Genomic DNA, 18,152 nt, shown 5'->3' with positions numbered 1-18,152 from the left:
TATTAGAGGTTTTTTTTGAAAGATTGAAAATATGGTATTGTACGACACTTTTACTTGAAATGTTTTGAGCTAAACCTCAGAATTAAACACGATTCAAACGGAGCTACTGTTAGACACAAGAATACGGTGGGCTTCTAAAGAGGTTTAGTGACACCTTGTGTGTGAAGAGGGAATTGCACTCTTTGTTGAGGAGGAGGGACGTGGACTGAAAGTTGCTGCTCGCCTGCAAACAGGAACCTAGAAAGTTGCTCTGGAGGAAATGTCAGCCGGGGAGGAATTCTATGCGGGTAAATCACATTACTTCAATGCTAGAAATGGCTGCATGCATGTTTTTTGTTTGGACGTTTTTGTGCGTCCGTATGCGTGCACGTGACGTTAGTGTCCCGCGTGGGAGCACTGGAGGCCGCGTTAAGCAAAATTAACAATTCATTGTATTTGTATTGCTGCAGCAGATGGCGAAGGAACCAAATACATATATATATATATATATATATATATATATATATATATATATATATATATATATATATATATATATATATATATATATATATATATATATATAATATGTTTCTAACTGCTGTCCAACAACATGGTTGACTGTGTGTGTGTGTGTGTGTGTGTGTGTGTACTCTCCTCTCACTAACAGTTTCTGAATCTCTTTCACTGCAGCTGAAGCTGAGAATATATATTCAAACAATATTCATAATCATATCCCTCTGTTTCATGAAATGTTGCACAGGCATCCCCATGATCCTGTATGTCCCCAGTGCTGGGCCAGGATATGTCCTGTGTTTCAAACAGTACAATGCAGAGGAGGTAAGTGATGATCATGTGTGTGTACTGAATGGTCATGTGTTTGTTCTGAATGATCATGTGTGTGTTCTGAAGCAGAGAAGTGTTGTGGGAGCAGACTCCTCAGTGTTCCTCTGTGCAGGTGCTGATGGGACGGACCATGGAGGACTGGTTGAGGTTCTCAGTCTGTTACTGGCACTCCTTCTGTGGAACTGGTAGGGGGAATTTAGCTCCTCTGGGACATTGGGTAATGTGGGACACCTAAGCTCCAGTCTCTTTCTTTCCTGTTCCAACCAAATCTAGTTCTAGACTTTTACTGCAGGGTAGCATGGACATCATGTGACTGAAATCACGTGACTTCATGGGTCTGATGTCACAGAAAGAGGTGGAGCAATCAAATGTCAATCAGAAGCCTCCCAATTATTTTATGGATATAAATCTATCATAACTAAGACTATCTTCCTATTTTTTATCAAATTGTGATTGTGATGTAGTAAAGCAAAAAGATATCCACTGAGTTGTTTAAAATGTGTATTAGTTTTTCTTATTTCTGAAAATGTTCCGTTGTCCCATGTAGCACTAGGCAGGAGTAGGTGAAAAAGGTGCTGTTAATTTTACAAAAAGGCAACATGAAGCCCAAATCCAACAAACTAAATCATACTCAGGCAAAAACAAAAAGAACAACACCTGTCAAATCTGCAGCCTCACAGCTGCCAACTCCTCCCTCCCCCCTTCAGTGCTGACTGGAACCTACCACCTGCTCTGGTAAGTATAGGTGAGCTAAGCGGAAAGATAAGTGAAGAAACCACAATCAACATATTGAGCACAAGATTACCTCAAGATTCTGGGAACTCACAATTCTATATCTATGCATAAATAGATGAGATAAATGCAATAGCTTGATTGAAATGTAATCTAACTCAGCACACTTCACCCATCCTCTGTCACCTTGGGTTTGTCCCGTGCCTCCATTCTCAGAGAACCTGTTCCCCCTCTCCCTGATGACCTGACCCCACATCCCCGGCAGAACAACAAAACAGAGCAACAGCGCAAACATAAAAACATGAAAACATGAAATGTCAACACATACTAGCTGTTAAACAATACAACACACAACTCAAAGAAGAGTTTCTAAATAATCTGATTGATAATCAAAGTGCAAATAATAATATGATGACCACAAACTGTTAATGTAGAGTGGGGCCTAGTGAAAAAGGGGAAGAAAGCAACCGTTTCACATCCCACATCTCCCATCAAACATGGTTGATAATGTGGGACAGGATGCTTTGGGTAATATGGGACAGTCATTGAAGTTCTCTAAATGGGGGAAATATGGATTTAGGTACTTCCTGAAGTAAAAAAAAGACTAAACTAAAGAGATCAATGAGATGGCGTTAATGTTAAATAAAGTCTGTCCCTGTCTGCTTAAACTAATTGCTATCAAATATCTTATTTTAATTTGTTTAAACTAAGGTCAACAGATATTTATCTTTTAAACCATGATTCTCTTCTTTCTCAGGTGCGGATCCTTTTGGGTTTCAGACGCTCCACCGGCCCTGGAATGAAGGGACTCCTATGGAAGCAGCCGAGAGGCGACTCAGTGCTGCTTTTGAGTTTTTCACCAAGCTTGGTGTGAGGAAATTTAATAATCAAAGTTATCTTTACAAGCTTCATTCAAAGGAACATGACTTACTGTTTATCTATGTTTGTCTTCACAGGTTAAATATTACACATTTCATGACAGGTAATCACCCAGAGATCTTTTTTTTCATTCAGTCACAGATCATGTATTTCTCTGCCCTACTGCGTTACCATGTTTTTACTCATACTGGAAAAACATTCTGGGAAAAGGGCATTGAAAATAATTATCTGGGCCTGCAGACTCAATCTTCATGTAGTTGACTTAATTAAGAATAAGTTGGGTTAAGTCTTATTTGTGTAATGCTGGAATAAAATCCTCTTTATTGTAAAATATTTGATTTTATTTAAATGCAACTTGTTCTGCCTCTCCTGTGCATTGTGCTAGTGGAGCTGCATTAAATTAGCCTGGGTGCCAGACGAACTTAGCCCCGCCCACAACATTTGTTGTTCGGGAAGTTCGGTCTGGAGTCGCTCCGTTGGGGAGAAACTATGCTCGTACAGAAGCTGTACGGACCAATCAAATCGTCAGGGCGGGCTTTATACGATGATTGACAGATGATCTACAGTGACGTAGTCAACCACGTCAGCAAAGAGCGCTGCCTGCCGCTGGAGAGCTGAGACATATTTAGATATATATAGTGTTTATATCTATGAGCTGAGATGTGTCGATGCTGCCATCGAGTCTGTTTCAGAGACATCGTAAGTTATGACCATAACTATGGATCTATGAGACCGACCGATGACCGTCACCACGGTCTTAACACGAATGATGTCCTCATCTCCCTATCCTCGAGACCAAATATCAACAATGTCACGTGAGTGACCTTAAGGGGGCTGGGCTCACCGCCCATAAAGCTCCCCGGTGAGCGCGGCCGCCTCCTCCTTGTCTGAACGCCTCAGCCCGTTCTGAGTGACAAAAGAGGGTGACGGTCATCGGTCGGTCTCATAGATCCATAGTTATGGTCATAACTTACGATCTATTTCGACCTCCCTCAGACCGTCACCACGGTCTTAACACGGATGACTAGTATCATCAGGGTCGCGAAGAACGGAGGACTCTATCGCCTCACATCCTCGCCCAGCAGCTGAGAGCAGCACTGCGGAAGCCAATGGTGTGGGGGAAGCCACATTGACCCTGTAGAATCTAGAGAATGTGCAGGGGGAACTCCATGTTGCTGCTGCACATATTTCTGAAAGAGGGACCCCCTTTAAAGCAGCCCAGGAAGTGGCCATACTCCTGGTGGAATGAGCTACCAAGGAATCTGGGACTGGTATGTTCTGTCCAGAATAGGCCTCAGCGATAGTATTAACGATCCAATGGGACAAACACTGTTTAGACACAGGGTGGCCGACTTTTTTACCCCCAAAACAGACAAATAACTGAGAGTATGAGCCCCTCAGAGACTTTGTGCGTGCAATATAAGCCTTCAGTGCCCTTACTGGGCACAACATAGGCAGGTCGGCTTCCTCCTGTAGTAGAGCTGGATCAGGTTGAAAAGTGCTGATCTCGATCACCTGATTTACCGTCTGATGGTTTATGACCTTAGGCAAAAACGAGGGGTTTGGCCAGAGAGACACACCTGAGTCACCTGCCCTCCATCTTAGACAATCGTCACTTATAGACAGAGCATGCAATTCACTCACCCTTTTGGCAGAGCATATAGCCAGGAGGAAAGCTGTTTTGTAAGATAGAGACTTAAGGCTGGATTGCCCTATGGGTTCAAAGGGAGACTGCATCAGGGACCGTAATACCAAGGGGAGTTGCCATGATGGAGCCCTGGGAGCCCTGCTTGGTCGCAGGCGGTGTGCTCCCTTAATGAACTGAGACACTAGAGGGTGTCTACCAACTGTAACATCTCCCACTGTCTCATGGAAGAAAGAGATTGCGGCAGTGTATACCTTAATGGTGCTAGGTGCCCTGTTAGAGTCCAAAAGTGACTGAAGGAAACGGAGAATCAGCTCAATAGGACAAGCGGCTGGATTTTCCTGTCTGTTGCGACACCATGTAGAAAACACACTCCATTTATGGCCATAGTTAGCCCGAGTGGAGGGAGCCCGGGCATTGTCTATGGTCCTCAGGACAGCCTCATCTAACCTTTGAGAGAGGTACTGAGAAGGGGCCAAGCCCAAAGCTGCAGGATGTCTGATCTGGGGTGCCATATCTGAGCTTCTGCCTGTGAGAGGAGGTCTGCCCTGACTGGCAGGGCCCATGGTTGACCGTGAACCAGGCGAAGGAGCGTTGGGAACCAATGCCTCCCTGGCCACCTGGGGGCTATTAACAGCACCTCGTAGTGGCCCGAGGCAACCCGGTTGAGTACCTGGGGAATCAGAGGGAATGGAGGAAAAGCGTACAACAACCCTTCCGGCCATTCTTGAGATAGTGCATCTTGGCCTAGGGGACCTCCCTGGTTTTCCAGAGAGAACCACATCCTGCAGTGGGTTGTCTCTGGTGATGCGAATAGATCGGCCTGAGCCGTGCCAAACCGACTCCATAGGAGGGATACAACCTCTGGATGAAGTCTCCATTCTCCTGGGAGAGGACCAGTCCTGGACAAGAGGTCTGCTGCTCGATTTACAATCCCTGGGATAAAGATTGCTTTGAGTGAAGCCAGATGCTGAAAAGCCCAAAACAGAAGTTTCTGTGCCACCTGGAGGCAACGCAGGGACCTTGTGCCTCCCTGGTGATTTATATGATACACAGTTGAAGTGCTGTCTGTCCTTATCAAGACATGCCTGCCCTGGATGGAGGAAAGGAGAGCCTTCAGAGCAAGGTGAACCGCTCTCAACTCCAGAACATTGATGTGTTCGCCACCCCAAGGGGGTATCCACGGGCCACGCACCATTCTGCCTTCCCAGGCTGCTCCCCAACCTGTGAGGGAAGCATCTGTCGTCACCACTGTCCTCCTCGAGGGAATGTTCCCAAGGGGGACTCCTTGGAGCAAGAGCACCCGGTCTGCCCATGGGCGTAAGGCTTGGAGACATGTGCGTGTCACACGAAGTTTCACGTGTCTGTCCAGCCTCGGGTTGAGCTTGAAGGCATTCAGCCACCTCTGAATTGGCCTGGCCCTGAGGAGGCCCAGAGGAACAACAGCTGCTGCGGCTGAAATCATCCCCAGCATCCTCTGAAAGCTGATAAATTGTAGCTGCCTGCCGAGACGGAATCGTTTCCGGAAGACTAGAATCTTCCTCACCCTCTGAGATGTGAGGGATGCAGACATTGTAAGGGAATTCAAGCAAAGTCCCAGAAAAATGACCTGCTGCCTTGGCTCGAGGTTGCTTTTCGTCACATTTACCTTGAAACCCAAGGACCGTACATGCGACAACACCCTCTGGGTATCCTCTACAACTTGGCCAAGAGATGGAGCACAAATCAGCCAGTCGTCCAGGTAGGGAAGGATTTTTACTCCTGACAACTGGAGAGGAGACAAGGCCGCCCCAACCACTCTGGTGAACACCCTTGGTGAGAGGGAAAGGCCAAATGGCAGGACCTTGAACTGATAGGCTTGCCCCTGGAATGCAAACCGAAGAAAAGGTCTGTGGTTTGGACAGATGGGCACATGGAAGTACGCGTCTTCCAGGTCTATCGAGGTGAACCACTCTCCTCTTTCGATAGATTCTAAGATCTGACCCGTGGTCAGCATCTTGAAAGGAAGTACCTTTATGAAGGCGTTTAATCGCCTTAGGTCCAAGATGGGACGTATTCCGCCATCTTTTTTCGGCACGAGGAAATACGTGGAGTAGAAGCCAGTGAGCTGTTCGTCTGGATCTACTTTCATACTTGCATCCTTCTGCAGAAGGGTTAAAATTTCCTGTGCCAGGATTTGAGCCTGGACTGGGTCCGTGACAATCGTCATGCGGATCCTGGAGTAAGGGGGGGGCCGCCGCCGAAACTGAATTCTGTACCCCTTTGATACTGTAGCAAGCACCCATGGGTCTGACACAGTTTCTTCCCAGCTGTCCAGGCATAGCCGAGAATGAAGTTCGGCGGGTGTCCCCCCACCCCTAGGCTGTACCGCCCCGAGGTCCTTGACCTCTGGGGGGGCGCCTCCTCTGGGGAGCACCTCTAGTCGAAAAACGGGGATAGAACCCACGTCGACTTTGTGAAGGCTGTTTGGAGTCACCAGAGGCTGTGAATCCTGTAGCCTGTCGCCTGTCATTCACCCATGGCTCCTTACGGGCCCAGGATGATGATCGGTGGGGAGGCTGGGAGCCCCTCAGTTTATACCTGGTAGACGCAGCCCCTCTGAAAGTGCGCTGTACTGACTCTGGTACGCTGAGACTGTTCAGCCTTATCTAACACACCCTGGGAGTCAGGATGAAAAACATGTGCCGGCACGACTGGCATATTGGTCAGTTCTTTCCTGATATTCTCGGGAAGAGTTGTCTGTGCCAACCAGATCTGCCTCCGAGCTACCATGGCAGATGACATAGCTGCACCAATGTCCCTTGTTAACTGGGAATGAGTGACCAGGGCAGAGTCTATCAGGCTCATGGTGTCCTGGTCCTCTGGGTTGGCTGTTCTCCTAAGAGCTGCCAATAAAATGGCGAGTGCATTGCCCGAGCGGGCTGCTCGTGTGGCTGCATTATAAGTCCGAGACACCAGTCGGTCTGACTTATCACACTCTTTCAGGGGACAGCGTGGATTGGTGGTTACCCGCTCTGGACCCAGAGATGTTAAGGCTGCCATCTCCCGCTCAACTGGAGGCATTTCCCCCATACCTGTTTCAGGAGCATACTGATTCTTAGTCAGTCTCCGGCAACCTGCATTGAACTGAGGTGCCCCACTTGGGATGTTCCATGCTTTCCTGAGCATGTGCAAATAGTCACCAGCCACAGGTACAGTAACTGATTGCTGGGTCTGAGTGATGCCGGCCCAAATCCCATCCATTGGAGCAGGAGCCTCAGTTGGAACATTGAGCCCCACAATTTTTGCCGCACTTGAAACCCTTGAGATGACGTCAATGGGTGAAGGCTCACTTTCACCCATGTTGCTGAGGTTGGACGCCCCCTCACATTGTGTGGATTTAGGCTGTTTTAGCCCAGCAGCACCCTCAGACTGCCCATCACTTTCAAAAAGTGAATTTTGAGCATAGAGAGAGAGAATGTCAGGGTGAACCACATTCTCCTCCTGATAGGAGGGTAACCTGTCCGGGGAGGAGTGCCCATGCCTCGATGCCCTAGCTGTTGTGACTGGGCCTCAACTCTACCCAACCTGTCTGACAGACCACGTATGGCCGCTAGGATTTGCAGCTGAGTGTCATCATGCTGACCAGCTGGGTTCTGTGAAGGTTTTGGAGCCTGTGTCTCGCTTGAGTCCCGCCTGCGAACAGGGGTGTGCTCATGCCCACGTTTTCGGGGGGCTTTCCTTGAGGTGTGTCCCCTTTCATTTAGTTTGGCTGGTAGAGGCTGCACGGCCCCAGCACAAACAGACTGCTCCACCCATCTGGCTCTTTTAACACGCTCCTCCACAGGCAGTTCCACTGCTGCCACACAGGGGTTCTCAATATCATCCATTAAATGTGCCATGCCCGAACAAGTCGGGCATTCACGGTGGCCATCTCGGGGATCCATGATACCCCGGCAATAATGGCACAAATGTGAGGACATTTCTGTGTTACTTTTGTGATTTAAGAATAAATATATAAACAATAGCGCCCAGCAGCTACGGATAGCTGGTAAAGGGGATCTTATAAACAGGCTAATCACAGCTGGCCAATATCACATAAAACGAAGGAAGGGGTGAAATAACTAATTCACCTGAAAATGCCCACTGTATGCCTGCAATGGCAGAAAACAAGGGGGGTGGGGGGGTGGAGAGAGAACAACATCCCAGCCACTGCGAACAGGGCTTTAAGGGAAACAAAATAGCACCTACAAAGGGTGATAACCAATAACCAACTGTATTTTATACAGGGAACACAGGCAAACAATCCCACCTGCTGCGCACAGAGGCGAAAAGGGGACACTACCTGGCCTCAAACACGGTTTATTTATTCATTTTTGAAAGGCAAATAAACGTGAAAAGGTTGGCTTTAACTCACCTCCACTCATTGTGCGCGAACGCACGAGGGGGAGTTGGAGAAACCCCACTCCCTGCGGACAGCGAGTTACGGGGTGCCTTTTTCAAGGGGGGTGGGGGGGTGGAGAGAGAACAACATCCCAGCCACTGCGAACAGGGCTTTAAGGGAAACAAAATAGCACCTACAAAGGGTGATAACCAATAACCAACTGTATTTTATACAGGGAACACAGGCAAACAATCCCACCTGCTGCGCACAGAGGTGAAAAGGGGACACTACCTGGCCTCAAACACGGTTTATTTATTCATTTTTGAAAGGCAAATAAACGTGAAAAGGTTGGCTTTAACTCACCTCCACTCACTGTGCGCGAACGCACGAGGGGGAGTTGGAGAAACCCCACTCCCTGCGGACAGCGAGTTACCGGGTGAGGAGGGGGGGGGGCACCCCCGATCCAAATCAGTTTTAAGGGATAGATTATTTATTGATTAAGCTTCCCAACTTTTCTACTCACTCCTGTAAGAGAACAAACTCTGTATGGACACAAACAGCACGAGATAAACAATACTTACCCAAAGCTGTGAACATGAGTAGTTAGTGCCAGGTGCAGCTAATTAAGCTGCCTGAAACAAAGAGCAGAGCTTAACACATGCAGTGTAGCCCTCTGCCTCACTTTTAGAGAAGGGGAAAACCACAAACAATCCTCAGGGACACAAGGCGCCTGCACAAAAGTGTCGGATTGATAAAAGTGGAGTCCCAAAATATCTTACTTACCTGTCGGTCTCGGATGAGGCGAGTGAAGAAAAGAGGAGGCGGCCGCGCTCACCGGGGAGCTTTATGGGCGGTGAGCCCAGCCCCCTTAAGGTCACTCACGTGACATTGTTGATATTTGGTCTCGAGGATAGGGAGATGAGGACATCATTCGTGTTAAGACCGTGGTGACGGTCTGAGGGAGGTCGAAATAGATCGACAGCGCATTCATTTTGAAAGAGGAACAGAGAAACGCGATCAAGGCATATGTAGATCGAACAGATGTTTTTGCCGTCCTCCTACGGGATTCATAAAAAGTTTAATTTATCAGCTGGCCCCGATGCTGCAGCCACACAAGCAGTAATATAAATAAAAAGAGAGTGGTGGGGGGGCGCTACGCTCCTCAGCACATATGAGACAAAAAACACACATGTTCGGACGCTGTTAATGTTGGAGCAACAAGGAAGTGTATGCTTGAAAAAAACGATTAGCTGCCGTTTCTCCTCGCTGATCTCCTGCAGAGCCATGACAGCGGAGCTCTGCAGCGCAGCTTGCGGATCAGCAGCTCCGTAGAGTTCTGGTAGCGACGGATCTCTCTCAGAGCCTCGCGACCGGGACCGGGAAGGTCCCGGGTCCCGGTAGCGGTGGGGCTTCTTCACGCCGCCGCCGGCCGGGGCTCTCACAAGAAGCCCTGGTCTCCAGCTGCTTCCTGGGGGCTTTGCCTCCGGTGGAGATACGAGCGGCATTTGCAGCATTTCCATTGATTTATTTATAGAGTGAACAAACTCGTGAAACAGACAACTAACAACTATGCGTCGCTTGACATACGTCACATACTACGTTGCTCTGATTGGTTGTAGGTCTATCCAATTGAGCGAAGAGGCACTTGGTTTCCTGGTTCCGTTGAAACACGCCCCATAATCACAGCCCAATGGAGCGGTCTCAGACTCATATTCTGACTAGAATAATGAGTATGACAACGTCAGGCTAGCATTAAATAGTATTAAAAGGCATTTTTTGTTTTGATCAAAATCCACAGCTTGTCCTGTTTCCTACAGAGACATGGCCCCTGAGAGCTCCACTCTGGTAGCCTGACGTTGTCATACTCATTATTCTAGTCAGAATATGAGTCTGAGACCGCTCCATTGGGCTGTGATTATGGGGCGTGTTTCAACGGAACCAGGAAACCAAGTGCCTCTTCGCTCAATTGGATTGAGCGAACAACCAATCAGAGCAACGTAGTATGTGACGTATGTCAAGCGACGCATAGTTGTTAGTTGTCTGTTTCACGAGTTTGTTCACTCTATAAATAAATCAATGGAAATGCTGCAAATGCCGCTCGTATCTCCACCGGAGGCAAAGCCCCCAGGAAGCAGCTGGAGACCAGGGCTTCTTGTGAGAGCCCCGGCCGGCGGCGGCGTGAAGAAGCCCCACCGCGACCGGTCGCGGTGGCTCTGAGAGAGATCCGTCGCTACCAGAACTCTACGGAGCTGCTGATCCGCAAGCTGCGCTGCAGAGCTCCGCTGTCATGGCTCTGCAGGAGATCAGCGAGGAGAAACGCCAGCTAATCGTTTTTTTCAAGCATACACTTCCTTGTTGCTCCAACATTAACAGCGTCCCAACATGTGTGTTTTTTGTCTCATATGTGCTGAGGAGCGTAGCACGCCCCCCCCCCCACACACTCTCTTTTTATTTATATTACTGCTTGTGTGGCTGCAGCATCGGGGCCAGCTGATAAATTAAACTTTTTATGAATCCCGTAGGAGGACGGCAAAAACATCTGTTCGATCTACATATGCCTTGATCGCGTTTCTCTGTTCCTCTTTCAAAATGAATGCGCTGTCGATGTCTCTGAAACAGACTCGATGGCAGCATCGACACATCTCAGCTCATAGATATAAACACTATATACAGGACTGTCTCAGAAAATTAGAATATTGTGATAAAGTTCTTTATTTTCTGTAATGCAATTAAAAAAACAAAAATGTCATGCATTCTGGATTCATTACAAATCAACTGAAATATTGCAAGCCTTTTATTCTTTTAATATTGCTGATTATGGCTTACAGCTTAAGAAAACTCAAAAATCCTATCTCAAAAAATTAGAATATTTCCTCAGACCAAGTAAAAAAAAGATTTATAACAGCAAAACAAAATCAAACATTTGAAAATGTCCATTAATGCACTCAGTACTTGGTTGGGAATCCTTTTGCACGGATTACTGCATCAATGCGGCGGGGCATGGAGGCAATCAGCCTGTGGCATTGCTTAGGGTTTATGGATGCCCAGGATGCTTCAACAGCGGCCTTTAGCTCATTTGCATTGTTGGGTCTGGTGTCTTTCAGCTTCTTCTTCATAATACCCCACAAATTCTCTATGGGGTTCAGGTCAGGGGAATTGGCAGGCCAATCGAGGACAGTAATGCCATGGTCAGTACACCAGTTACTGGTGGTTTTGGCACTGTGGGCAGGTGCCAGATCATGCTGGAAAATGAAATCCTCATCTCCATAGAGCTTTTCAGCAGACGGAAGCATGTAGTGCTCTAAAATCTCTTGGTACACAGCTGCATTTACTCTGGACTTGATGAAACACAGTGGACCAACACCAGCAGCTGACATGGCTCCCCAAACCATCACTGACTGTGGGAACTTCACACTGGATTTCAAGCAACTTGGATTTTGCTCCTCTCCAGCCTTTCTCCAGACTCTGGCGCCTTGACTTCCAAATGAAATACAACACTTGCTTTCGTCTGAAAAGAGGACTTTGGACCACTCTGCAACTGCCCAGTGCTTCTTTTCCATAGCCCAAGTCAGACGCTTCTTCCGTTGTCTTGAGTTCAGAAGTGGCTTGACCATGGGAATACGGCTATTGTAGCCCATTTCCCGGACACGTCTGTGAACAGTGGCTTTTGATACCTGGACTCCAGCTTCAGTCCACTGTCTTTGATGCTCCCCCAAATTCTGGAAGCGACCCTTCTTCACAATGCGGTTAAGGCTGCGGTCATCTCTCTTGGTTGTGCAGCGTTTCCTGCCACATTTCCCCCTTCCAACAGACTTTTTGTGGATGTGCTTTGAAACTGCACTCTGTGAACAGCTTGCTCTTTGAGAAATTTCTTTTTGTGTCTTACCCTCCTGATGGAGGGTGTCAATGATGGTCCTCTGGACAGCAGTCAGATCAGCAGTCTTCCCCATACTTGTGATTTAGTTTACTGAACCAAGCTGAGTGTTTTTCAAGGCTCAGGAAACCCTTGCAGGTGTTTCGAGTTAATTAGACGATTCAAGTGATTAGTTGAATACCCTACTAGTATACTTTTTCATGATATTCTAATATTTAGAGATAGGATATTTGAGTTTTCTTAAGCTGTAAGCCATAATCAGCAATATTAAAAGAATAAAAGGCTTGCAATATTTCAGTTGATTTGTAATGAATCCAGAATGCATGACATTTTTGTTTTTTTAATTGCATTACAGAAAATAAAGAACTTTATCACAATATTCTAATTTTCTGAGACAGTCCTGTATATCTAAATATGTCTCAGCTCTCCAGCGGCAGGCAGCGCTCTTTGCTGACGTGGTTGACTACGTCACTATAGATCATCTGTCAATCATCGTATAAAGCCCGCCCTGACGATTTGATTGGTCCGTACAGCTTCTGTACGAGCATAGTTTCTCCCCAACGGAGCGACTCCAGACCGAACTTCCCGAACAACAAATGTTGTGGGCGGGGCTAAATTCGTCTGGCACCCAGGCTACCACTCTGGAGGAGTCCAACAGGAATCTGGATGAAATCACAGACATGGCCCTCCAGCTGCAGAACCAGACTGGAGTCAAGGTGCTCTGGGTCACTTGCAACCTCTTTGCCCACCCAAGGTCAGATCTGTAGCACTACAAGCGGTCCTCATTAAGCTATGTTTTAGCAGGGGATGATGTTACTTAATGAAAACCATCATTATATGTTTCCTATGTGATCTTCATGCGGCAGGTATATGAACGGTGCAGCCACCAACCCTGACTGTCATGTTCTGGCCTACGCTGGGGCTCAGGTGAAGAAGGGACTGGATATTGCCAAGAAGCTTGGTGCAGAGAATTTTGGTAAGAGGGACTTGATTGTGAAGTTTTATGCCTCTGCACCGGCAAAGAGGCCAGAGGCTTTATGTTTTCAGGTTCTTTCCGTCCCATTCTTGTGAATGCGATATCTCTAGAACGCGTGACCCCAGGTTATTCTAAATGAGATGTATTTAATTACATCTGGTGAAAACATTAACTTGATCTTATGGATGACCTGTTTAAAATTTCCATGGTCCGGCTCATTGTGACCTTTCAAAAGGTGTTTATTCTGGTGAATGTGATATTTCAGGAACATTCAGGGGAATTCTTTCACATTTGGCACAGATGCTCACTTTGACTCACTTATTAACTGATTACAGTTTGGGGTCAAAGGGCAAAGTCACTGTGGCCTCACAAAACATGTTTTTCCCTTCTTGAATGGGATACAGTATCTCAAGACTATCTCAAGGGAATTTATTCAGCTTTTGACCAGTTGTCACTCAGAGATGCAATTATTTGATTTCAGTGGTGTTGTCAGGGAGACCTTATATAAAATAAAAATAATACAAAATCATGTAGTCGGAAACAAATTGTCTAAATGTGAAAATATTGACATGATCCTCAGAAAATTCCTAATCCATCATTTGTCTTCTCAGTGTTCTGGGGAGGAAGAGAAGGTTTTCTTTCCATCCACAATACGGATGTTGCTACTGAGCTGAAGCACATGGCCAACTTCTTCAAAATGGCTGTTAGTAAGTGTTGCCACGAGTGTAGAGCTGATTCCAGGTCTGGGTTGTGGTCGGGGTGTCGGTGTGTGTCACAGCTTCATGTCTGGGTTTTCTCTCACCAGAGTACAAGGAGCACATTGGGTTAAAGTGTCAGTTTCTAATTGAACCAAAGCCCAAGGAGCCTTGCAAACACCAGTATGATTATGGTAAGCGCGCTCCCCTCCCCCCCAAAAAACGAAATGAAAACAGAACAAATGTTTTTAAACATAACAAACCTTACTGATTTCACATGTTACTGTTTCCTTCATCAGATGCCATGAGTGTTATAGGATTCCTGAAGCACTATGGTCTGGAGAGTCACTTCAAGTTATATAATATTGAGCCCAACCACACCACCCTTGCAGGACACTCCTACGAACATGACATTGTCATGGCTTCTGCGTGAGACACCTTCACAACTCACAGAAATATGACTTAACGTCTGAGAGAACACACTCTCAGCATCTTAATTTTATGACAGCTTTACTCTGACATATGCCAAATGTTCTGTGTCATCCTGGCTCTGCTTGCTTTGCACAGGTTTGGCATGCTGGGTTCGGTTGACGCAAACACTGGCTCTCCAGACCTGGGGTGGGACACAGATCAGTTCCCCATGGACATCATGAACACCACCTTGGTCATGAAGGTGAGTGTTAGTTTGAAAACAGAAGTTTTCTGCTGTTGGTGTCCCTGAGGGTTGCAGTGTCTTAACACTGTTGAAATTAGCTTTAGCTTTAACATGATTAAGATTTTTTGCCACTCTGGGGCAATAGGAGGAGCTGGAAATACAACTGACACACCAAAACCCTAATAAAGCTGATATAACGTGTTAAAAAACGGTTGCCTATTTGCACATGTGGTTAAAAAATTTTAATTTACTTTTATTTGTATGTCGCCAAATCACAAGATACATTACCTAAAAGCACTTTACATTGTACGGTCAGGACTTTACAAATAGCAGAGAAACCAAACAGTTCTCACAAACACTTGGTGACAGTGGAGTTATTTAGTTCGAAATATCTGCCCTCTTTGAAATTAAATAAATCAATAAGTAAACAATGTTAAAGAGAGTCTAACAAGATCCCTCTAACTCTAACCCTTCTTCGTGCTTAGCAACAGAATGTTTGTCCACCGGTCACTGGCTGATTGATCGGTGCATCCCTAGTTTTTATAGCAACAAATAACTACTTCAAAACCAAACTTCCTGGAAAACTAAAGAACTTGAACATAAATAAATGTGATAAGAACAACCTCAAATGACAGAAACCATCACTGAGAAAAAAAACTTGTTGATATTGCTCACATCCAATCCACTAACATAGAGAAGGTGGGATTTATGACCTATACTGCAGCAAGCCACCAGGTGGTGATCAAGGCACTTGGGCTTCACTCCTTTACTTACAGTTTTTTATTCTAGCAGTACTTTGTCATCCGTAAATGATAGGTTTAGGTGAGAGCACGATTGAACAGAGATCAGTTTCACTCTGGGGTCTAATCTGTTTCAGACCATCATTGAACAAGGTGGTCTGCAGCCAGGAGGCCTCAACTTTGATGCTAAGGTGCGCAGAGAGTCCACAGACCTGGAAGACCTGTTCATAGCTCACATTGGAGCCATGGACACCTTTGCAAGAGGACTCAGGAACACTGTTCGCATCATTGAGGATGGAATTATCACTGGTATGGTGAAGGTACGTGTGCAGCAGCAACTTTAAATCTACTGTATATCACTCGATTTGAGTTCTTGTCAACAGTTTTCTCTTTATGTCTAATTTGAACAGGAGCGATACTCGAGCTTCAATCAGGGTCTTGGTCAGAAAGTGGAGGATGGTTCTGCCTAGGGTTGGGTACTGAGAACCGGTTCCAGGGGGGGGGATCTCCTCGTGAGACCTCTCCCCGGCGCTGGCTGCCCCTCCCCCGCCGTGCGCATTTCCTCCGTGGCGGTGCGCCACGACCGGCTCCGGGTCGGCTTGGAAAGGCTCAGGGCGGGAGGAGCGAAGACCACGCCGAGAAATGTTTCATAAAAGCGTCTGCATTTGGGGGGGCGAAGGCGGGGGGCCGAAGCCCCCCTGCGACAGCCCCTGCCGCGGAGACACGGGGGTCTCCGCGTGACGGGAAAGCGACCCTCAGTCTTCATTTGGCTCAGGCACCGAAGTCAGAGTCACGAGTCAGAGTGTGTGTGTTTTGTATTTATTTTTATTTATTTAAGTATAGTGTAAACTTTTGTTAACAGTTCGTATGTTATTCATAGTTTTAAGTTAAAAAGGGTTTTGTATTTATTTATATTTATAATCTACCTTAAACAGTTAATATATTTGGCAATAAAAAAGCCTTTCTTAGTCAAGCATCGTTTTGTGCACTTTTTTGAAAAAAGTATCGGTTCAGGCACCGTTTAGGCACCGGTATCGTTTTAAAAGTATCGGTTAGGAACCGGTATCGGATAAAAACCAAACGATACCCATCCCTAGTTCTGCCACCTTAGAGGAGATGGAGGTAAGACTCCACCTGAGCTCCTCAGTGAGGATGATACTAAATATTTATAATATAACAGCCTTGTTTTTTGTATAAATTTGTCAAATAAAAATAATTTTATCTTATGCAACTTAAACACCTGCTTCCACTTCTCTTTTTATCTCTTCCATTTTGATCAGTGGAGGTGTAGATTCATAAATATGGAAGAGAAAATAGCATGACATAATAAAAAATGTTCTGTCGTTTATTATTTCAGGCCTTCATCAAGCAGAACGGTGAACCCAGAGTCACATCAGGGAAGCAAGAAAAATATGAATCCATCTTTAATCACTACATTTAAAAAAAATCGACCCTCCTGTGTGACCTTTGACCTGAAATATAAGCTGTGCTACCCATGGCTTGGTGATGAAACTCTGTAGAGCAGATCAAACACACAGTTTAAAATGTAGAGGATATGATTCATCCCACTTGGATTAATGGTTATTCTACTGAATACATGCAGATATTTCACCAACTAACACTGTGTGTAGTTGAATCTGATACGGTAATGATTCAGACAGTCTGACTAATGGACTAACTCAATATACCATTTTTAATATGTTATTCAAACTATAACACTAGTAATATTAAATGACACCTGACCAATGAAGTAACAAGGCTGTAGTCATATTAACTATTGACTAATGTTGAAACATCTCACTGTTGAAATGCATCAACAGCCTGAACGTTATAGGTTTTGTTGAGCCCGGTCCCTTCTAGACCAGACAGCGTGTTCGTTGATTCGAGGTTCAAGTGGGAAAGGTTAATAATTTAGACAAGTTCAGTGTTCAAGGGTTCTTCCGGACACGTCACCAGGTCACTGGATCATGTCGAGGAGAAAGCCCCCACTTTTCCCAAGTCCATAGTATTTGTAAAAAACACAGAGTGCAACACAGAGGCGGTTCTTTTCTTGAGGGCACTCAGCAATTGGCCAGATGTGTACTGTCTCTCAAAGTGCAGTTTTTTGCAAGCATATCTCTGTGAGAGAAGGTCCACTCCACCAGGTGTCTCCCACCATTGTGCCCTTATCAAACAGGGAGTTTTTCACAGTGGAGAGACCCAGTAGATTAGACTTTAGAGGAGGATTTAATATCTTTTTCTCATAATAATTCATGAAAAGGGTTCATTGTGTTAGTCCTGTCACGTCCTCTCTCCTTCCTGAGAATCCGTGCTTTCATTATCTCAAATCTCAAGATGAATTTACTTCTCACACTTCTCTCCAAGCTGTACTTTGCAGTCAGATTGACACTCAGAAGGTTGCGCTCTGTGTTTGACCCTGTACCTGAGTCCAGAAGTTATACATCACTCCAGATGAAGGAAACAGTTGTTATATTGTTAATTCTATAGACTACACAGCTAATATTGATTCACAGGATATAAATGTAGGTAAAATATAGTAAAATATATTCATAAGATAGGGAACAAAACATAGATATCTCAACAGTTTACATCCTTGATACTGAACACACTATAAAAAAAAGTATCTTATTTGCATTGCATCATATTAACAACTATTAAGACACATTTTTGCTTGAACTAAAACTGATAAAAAAAGAAAGTGAGAAAAGAAAGAAAAACTTAGCCACATGTAATTGAAATGTGTTGTTTAATTATGTATTAAATACCCT

The 18,152-nt window shown here is 45.6% G+C and overlaps 1 protein-coding gene across 1 annotated transcript; it reads left to right on the top strand.

Annotated features, from left to right (window-relative positions):
- Positions 1–224: 224 nt before the first annotated feature.
- On the top strand, positions 225–16,560 carry LOC133014677 (uncharacterized). The gene is made up of 14 exons (XM_061081944.1): positions 225–287; positions 743–819; positions 938–1,010; positions 2,315–2,427; positions 2,514–2,539; positions 10,262–10,292; positions 12,966–13,072; positions 13,185–13,294; positions 13,906–14,001; positions 14,100–14,183; positions 14,289–14,418; positions 14,557–14,662; positions 15,522–15,704; positions 15,795–16,560. Exons 1-14 carry the CDS (start codon positions 260–262, stop codon positions 15,852–15,854), a joined length of 1,224 nt encoding a protein of 407 aa, XP_060937927.1. The 5' UTR covers positions 225–259; the 3' UTR covers positions 15,855–16,560.
- Positions 16,561–18,152: the final 1,592 nt, after the last annotated feature.

Source organism: Limanda limanda, chromosome 11 (assembly GCF_963576545.1).
Source record: "Limanda limanda chromosome 11, fLimLim1.1, whole genome shotgun sequence".
NCBI lineage: Eukaryota > Metazoa > Chordata > Actinopteri > Pleuronectiformes > Pleuronectidae > Limanda > Limanda limanda.
Note: the sequence above shows the minus strand (reverse complement) of the source record. Positions and strands in the feature narration are given on the sequence as shown.

Bases quoted from the DNA above. Each gene is read 5' to 3' on its own strand.
- LOC133014677 (XM_061081944.1), top strand. From the start codon at position 260: ATGTCAGCCGGGGAGGAATTCTATGCGG. The intron at 10,293-12,965 runs GCCTGACGTTGT...ACCACTCTGGAG, and splicing joins CTGAGAGCTCCACTCTGGTA to GAGTCCAACAGGAATCTGGA. The intron at 13,295-13,905 runs GTAAGAGGGACT...TTGTCTTCTCAG, and splicing joins GCTTGGTGCAGAGAATTTTG to TGTTCTGGGGAGGAAGAGAA.